The sequence below is a fragment of the Phragmites australis genome, chromosome 4 (genome assembly GCF_958298935.1).
Source record: "Phragmites australis chromosome 4, lpPhrAust1.1, whole genome shotgun sequence".
NCBI lineage: Eukaryota > Viridiplantae > Streptophyta > Magnoliopsida > Poales > Poaceae > Phragmites > Phragmites australis.
The window spans coordinates 34,633,569-34,640,473 of NC_084924.1; the positions used below are offsets into that span (position 1 = coordinate 34,633,569).

The 6,905-nt window shown below is 41.3% G+C and overlaps 1 protein-coding gene across 4 annotated transcripts; it reads left to right on the forward strand.

The window, feature by feature from the left end:
* The first annotated feature begins 388 nt into the window (after positions 1-388).
* LOC133916205 (protein ROLLING AND ERECT LEAF 2-like) lies at positions 389-6,535 on the forward strand. 4 transcript variants are annotated; one of them, XM_062359778.1, is made up of 8 exons: positions 596-728; positions 987-1,096; positions 1,206-1,311; positions 2,188-3,488; positions 3,718-3,792; positions 4,296-4,510; positions 4,939-5,162; positions 5,576-6,535. In XM_062359778.1, exons 4-8 carry the CDS (start codon positions 2,297-2,299, stop codon positions 6,228-6,230), a joined length of 2,361 nt encoding a protein of 786 aa, XP_062215762.1. In that variant the 5' UTR covers positions 596-728; positions 987-1,096; positions 1,206-1,311; positions 2,188-2,296; the 3' UTR covers positions 6,231-6,535. The 4 variants fall into 4 exon arrangements, with proteins under 4 accessions (XP_062215760.1, XP_062215759.1, XP_062215761.1 ...); XM_062359776.1 differs by lacking the exons at positions 987-1,096; positions 1,206-1,311 and having other exon boundaries at positions 389-728; positions 5,576-5,711; positions 5,820-6,535; XM_062359777.1 differs by lacking the exon at positions 987-1,096 and having other exon boundaries at positions 593-728.
* Positions 6,536-6,905: the final 370 nt, after the last annotated feature.

The following is a 6,905-nucleotide window of genomic DNA, read 5'->3' on the forward strand; positions in this document are numbered from 1 at the left end:
AATATATCAATTGCTTTAGGACAGACAGCCGAGAACGAAACCTGGTTGAGAACTCCACCGTCAACCATAGAAACAGAGTAGAATCCAATGATCAACCATTAACACAGGATCTCAAAAGCGAATTAGTCTTTTCCTCCTTTCCGATCATCGCAGACCCAAACAAATCTAAAACGAGCCGGAGAGACCACGTGCTAGTGCGGTGTCAATGCTATCAATGTAAAATATCTACTACCCTTATACACACATAATTTTTCAAAACTATTTATCTGAATTAAAATTCGCATTAAAGAAGTAAGTAAAAAAACATAAAAAACAAAAAACCAACAAATAGATAAATATGAGATGAGATACTGCGTCCTCAGAAAACAACACGAAAAAAAAAGAAAAAGGAAATAACAAATGCCAGCCGTTCCGCCTTTCGGCTCGTTCCTTCCCGGGGCCACGCGGCTACGGTCACACGACACAGGCACCGCCGCTCCCCAGCTAACCGGCGAACTCGCCTCCAGTGGCCCCGGCCCAACACGTCAGCGAACCCTCGGCCGCAGCAGCGACACGGATACCCAAGCGCACCCATCCATCTGCATCCTTCCGCGGCCTCTATTGTTTGCAGTCGGCACCGCACCTGCCCACCGTCTTCGAAGCTTCTCTTCTCCTGTCCTCCCCTCGCCACCCCACGAGCCCAGCGACGAGTTCGACGTGCCCCAGCGCAGTCCGGGCGACCCAGCGAGGTGATTCTCTGTCGGACTCTCCTCGGATTGGTTTCTTTTTGTGGTCGTTCTGCGTTTCTAGGCGAATTGCGCTGCGCCGGGGTGGGTGGTTTGGGGGTACAAGTCGGGTTCTCAGTGGTTGCTATGAGCGGAAAATCGAATCTTTTCAGTTTCTGTTGGAGGTTCTCCGTTTGTGCGGGCAGTACGCGTTGATGAGGAGTTCGAAGGATCCCAAGTTCTTCCTCATCTGATTTTGAGGGTAATAATGTGTCCTATTAGGGTATCAGTGGAGAGTGGGGGTGGGTGACTGGTTCTGCGCCGCGAGGAACTTGGGGAATTGTGCTGCGGACATTGGACTGAGTTAGTTCTACTCACTATTTGGATGAATGGTAAAGCTCCAATTGTTGTGGCTCTAGGCATGTTCTTCATCGCCGTCGCCCTTTGTTCAATTCGAGCTTGTGTAGACCGAATCACTGAGAGGGTTCGCTTATGTTACAGGTTGGTCGGAGAATTGAGCGTGCCTGGAATTAACTCAGTTGAGATTAGTCTCTTGCTGTTAGAGAGTTCCGATGAGACCAATGAAGAATTCTGAATAAGCCCGAAGGTATGGCCTTAGTGGCTTTGGCAAGTTGGAGTAGGTGCACTTCGAGTTTCATGATTTGTGTGGTGGACTGGGGCGGACCCAGGGAAAAAACTGACTGGCTGATACAAGTTGGGTGTTGGGTCAGAGGGGGCATTAGTGGTAAAAACTTGATATATACGGTTATGGGCTGGAATTGTGTGGGGGCCTAGGCCCTGCTAGGCTCAACATAGGTCCACTCCTGTTTCTGTTTATGGTAGTACTTGGATTTCTCCGTGGATTACGTTTAAGTTTCAGACAACAGAAGGAATTTGCTGGCTCTGTGCTGATTTAATTGTTTTATGAGGATTTTGGAGAAAAACCAAAATTTCTGGAAATGCAGCCTGCTTCGTTGTTTGATTGGAGCTGGCCTTATCTAGTTTCCTGTTTTTAGTAGATGCTTATTTAGCCAGTTTAACGTTACATATCAGTATGGTCTGGGAAGCAATATCTTGGTACTACAGGACCATAATAAATTGCTGGTTTTGTCTGGTTTTAAAATTAAGTGCATTATAAGTTAGTGTCCACTGAGAAAACTTATGATTTTTTGTCTCAGTTGAGCAAACTACTTTTGATATGGAGTGACCTGTCCAATGTTCACCACAGATTATGCTATTGCTCTTGTTAGCTACACAGATAATAGTATTTGCACGGTTTTGAATTTTGATATGTTCAAATTGAGCATTACACATGGAAGTTAATTTTACAACATTTAGCATGTGTAATTTGCATTTCCTTTTGAATAGACAACACGGGTATACAGAGTTGCTGATGAAACATAAGTATTATTCTTTCATGTCAGCTTCACTCAATTTTAGGATATCATCTAATAGCAAAAATCTTGAATACTTTTGAGTGCAGGGAAAAAGTTATACTGCCTGTGCTTTGTTTCCCACCAAAACAGCTTCCCTCGATACTAGCATTGATCTCCTGTAAAATTTGTTTGGCATTGAGGGTGGTGCACTTTACAATGGGTTCACGATCAAAGAATGAAGATGACAAGGCCCTTGTCTTGTGCCAGGAAAGAAAACGATTTGTTAGAGAAGCTCTTGATGGAAGATGTGCTTTTGCAGCTGCTCACTTTTCTTATATTCAGTCATTGAGGCACACAGGATTTGCTTTGAGAAAATTCGTAGAGCCTGAAGTGCCAACAGATTCTTCATTGTACACATCAACATCTGCCACACCGGAGCCTCCTACCATTAGGCAGAAATCGACGAACCTATCTCCATCCTTTCCACATCATGCTAATGACTCTTTCTCCCCAGTTCCATCCCCTTTATCTTCAGGGCGTTTCCATGTCAATCATATGAAAGCCAGGGGGAATTCAGTGACAACTGTTGAGAAGGTGCCTGTTCCTGTAACAGCAACTCTGCAAACATCTTCCCCTGTTCGTAGACACGCTGTCCATGATCTGGATGATAGTTCTACATTCGAAGCTCCTCCAGGGACACCACCATGGGACTACTTTGGCCTTTTTCAACCTGTTGAGAACCAAATCTCATTTGACAATGAGAAGGAACTTGGTCATGACTTTGAGAATGCTGATGATATTAGGCGTCTTCGGGAGAAGGAGGGGATCCCAGATCTTGAAGAGGAAGTGGAGAAGTCTCCTGCCCATCTTGATGATAATAGGCACCTAGGAGAGGAGAAAGCTCTGGATTTCAAAGATGTTGAGAAATCTCCTATGAATGGAGGGGAGGATGATCTTGCATTTTCAGAAGATGATTTTGACAATCCAACGTCTGAATCTTTAGTGCGGATGTTCAAGAATCGCAATGATGCGCTTGTTGGAAATACTGCAACAGATCAATCACCTGCACATCTTGCTTCAGAAAAGGTAGGTTTGGAAACTATTGATTCTCAAACTGAAAGTGAAAGGCCAAAAGGTGACACGAAGGTGCTGGACATTAGCATGTATGAATCTGATGAAACTCCTGTGGTGAGCCCTGTGAAAGAAGTTGCATCTTTGATTGCTCCTCCTGTGAACGGGAAATCAAAGGAACCTTTTCGTGATACCAGAAATATGGCAAGGGACTTAAATTCATGCATGAAGGAGGTTGAAATGTTATTTATCAAGGCATCTGATTCTGGAAAAGAAGTCCCAAGGATGCTCGAAGCAGATAAAGTCCATTTTCGCCCTTTACTACCGGAAGAAAAAGGTTATATCATAATAGATTTACATTACTGTTCCATAACACTTGCATTGGAGTTTTCTTAAAAAACAATGGAAACGAGAAAGGTTTTGGGATGTATAAACACCATGATTTGAAATATCTCTGTTTATATTTAGTTACCCATTGATATGACTTGAGCTCGTGGCCATTATTTTTTTTACTCCATCTTTTCTAGTTTCCTAATTATTTAGGCTATCTTGTTACTTTGATGCAGCGCCTGGATCAACAGCATCAGGTTTTTTCGGAACACTCTTTGCTTGTTGCAGGGAGGAAGTCCCTGTTCCACAGTGTAAGTTATTTTGCTCTAACTACAGCCTTCTTTCCATTTTCCAGCACACAATACAAGTTTCTGTTAATAATATTAACATAACATGCTGTTATTTCAACCTTATGCAATATTTGTTTAAGGCCACCTGTTTTTTTTTTTTGTACTTATGGAGAAATGGTATGTTTGCGATATATGTGTCTTTTCTCTCTTACTTTTCCTGGTTTCCTATATATAATTTCGATCCTTGGTTGTAATAATATGTTAGTCAAACTATAGAAGGATCATACAATAATATGTTGAAGTAGTTTTGGAAACAGCAATAACTTTGTCTCATTGTCACGTGGTCAATCTTTATACTGCAGTATAGTGTGGTTGAAGTTGAAATGGCTAATGCAAGTTAGGAGGGAGTGTGTTTTATATAACTCAGTATATTTTATTTCAGGCAGCTTATACCTTGTGCTGTTAGTAGTAGAGCTAGTATTTTTGCTCACCATGATAGAGAAATGCCTCATGCTGTAATGCAGCCCCTCCTCAGGCTGAAGTGAAGTACCTTACCTGGCATAGATCAATGTCTTCACTTTCGTCATCATCTAGAAATCCTCTTGGGACAATATCAAAAGATGACACTGATGGTTTCACTGGAAATATCTTTGGTAGCATATACATGAATGCTGGCAGTCATGCCTCCACACTGGACAGGTTGTATGCATGGGAGAGAAAGCTTTATGATGAAGTTAAGGTAATAATATCTTTTTTAATTATCTGTTCTATGACTTCTATCCAATGTGAGGAGATATATCAGGTGCTACTTGCTTGGCTATATGCCTATATTTGCAAAAATATGTAGTTAATCAACTCTGAAGTAAACTAGTTTATCTTGTATTGAGATTTGGGACTATTTGTTTCTGTGCGCTGACATACCATATGCTGTGGTAGTATGGTGGCCATATAGCAGCTGATCGTGCTGCAACTTTACAGAGTGATAGAGCTATGTAGCGGCCATTACTCTGTATCTCCAATAGTGGAATATTTGAACAAAGGTCCAATTTAATATGGAATCTAGTTACAATAAGATAATTTGTTGTACATTCTAGATCCATATAATTTTCCTTTACTTGGCAAAAATATGCTGATTTCACATGTTTTTCCCCATCCCCATTCCTTCAGGCGAGCAGTGCAATTTGCAGGCAATATGACGAGAAATGTAGGCAACTGAGGCACCAGGAATCAAGAGGAGAAAGCCAAATGAGTATTGATAAAACCCGTGCTGTTGTGAAGGATTTGCGCTCCAGAATTGTAGTGGCCATTCAGAGAATAGACATGATTTCTAAGAACATAGAGGATCTAAGGGACAATGAGCTTCAACCACAGCTAGAGGAATTAATTGGAAGGTATGTTTCTCCCTTCAGTTTCTACTAGACTACTATTCAATTGGAACTTTAATGTAGACCTGAGCATTTTTGGCCCAGGCAGGATCAAGGCCTGTTTTGAAGCTGAGTCAAGCACTTAGGATGTGGTCTGGGCCTAAAAATAAATGGGGACAACTCTCGCTAGGTGGCCTGAATGAAACTGGGCGTGTTCGAATCTACTTTAATAGATGATAAGTTACTAGTTATGATTGCATGGTTGCTTGGGAATTAATTATTGTTTATGTTGCAGCAATGCCAAACTTTCATGTATCGGTGCTTATGAGCTCTGTTGTAGGATGTAACAAACTCTGGTTTAGTGCTTATGTAGTGCAAGCTATTTGTAAATTTTTGCTGGTAGTTGTATTTAATATATAAAATATTCGTCTCATTTGCAGCTTAACTTGCATGTGGGCAACAATGCTTGAGTGTCACCGGCATCAACACGAGATTATTAAGCTAGTATACAACAGTGGCAACATGAAGGTCTTAATTCGGTCGGAATCACAGTTCCAAGCAACTCTACTCCTCCAGGTGGAGCTAAACACATTATGTTCAAACTTCCAGAAATGGATAGCATCCCACAGATCGTACATGCAAAGCCTAAATTCATGGTTGCTCAAGTGTGTGAAGTCATTACAGGGGAAGAGGAAGAGTTCCAGGAAGAAGAAGATTGAAGCTGATCCAATAACAAAGTATGCTGTTGCGCCCATATTTAAGACCTGTGAGAGCTGGATAAAGTTATTGGATGACTTACGAACCAAGGACTTGGAGGATGCTATTAGAGGCCTTGCTGCAGATATAGCCCATTCCATGCCATGCCAGGAGAGGCGACGCCGTAGTTCAAAGCTGATGTTCTCATTATCCCATAGTGGAAGATTAAATGGCGAGATGGGGGGAATCCACAGGAATGATTCTCCTACCGATTTACAATCAAGTTTGGAGATATTTCTAGGGAAGCTTGAATCTTTTTCGAGTAAATCATTGCAGAAGTATGAGGGTCTCGAAGAGGAAATTAAGAATGCAAAGAAAAAGTATGAGGAATGGAAGTAGCTTTGGCACAGGCAGACCAGTGGCTCTAATTTCCGGAACAAAACATAATTAGTCATCTAGAGATGGATAAGTAAATCGTCCAGGTGTATATGTTTGTTGAAATAATAGGCATAAATTCATTTTTTTAAAGTTGCAGGATACGACTAGATGGGAGAGGATAAAATTTTTAGATCTCTGTCTAGTGCTATGCTGCCTTAATCTGCGGTTGTAAATGTGAGGCGGCGGTAATTAAAGTGCAAGTTGTGGGGATAAGATGTACATTCATCCTGGGGTTATATCAGTATATGAGGTATCCTTATTCTTCATTCTTCTCATCTCTGTAGAGTTTTCATACAACAAGAAGTTTATGGTGCCATTTCGCATCGCTTTTGCCAGTTTATGGTGCAGCAATGCAGCCAGTTCTGTACTTGTAATTGATAGATGTAATGTGTGTGCTGGAAAATGCATTGTGGGTCTGTTATTACTCAGGTTTTCTTTTGGGAAAAAATTGTTGTTACTCGTTATCGCTGTTAGTACTTGTTTTGGATTGTTGTAGTTGCATAAATGAAGCAGCTGATGAGTCATGATACAGGTCCTGTTTGATACAGTTGAAATTAATGGTTTTTAAAAAAAAAAAAAAACTGTTTATCTGAAAATGCGGTTAACTTATGAGTTTAGGCTCTCAGCATACCAGCT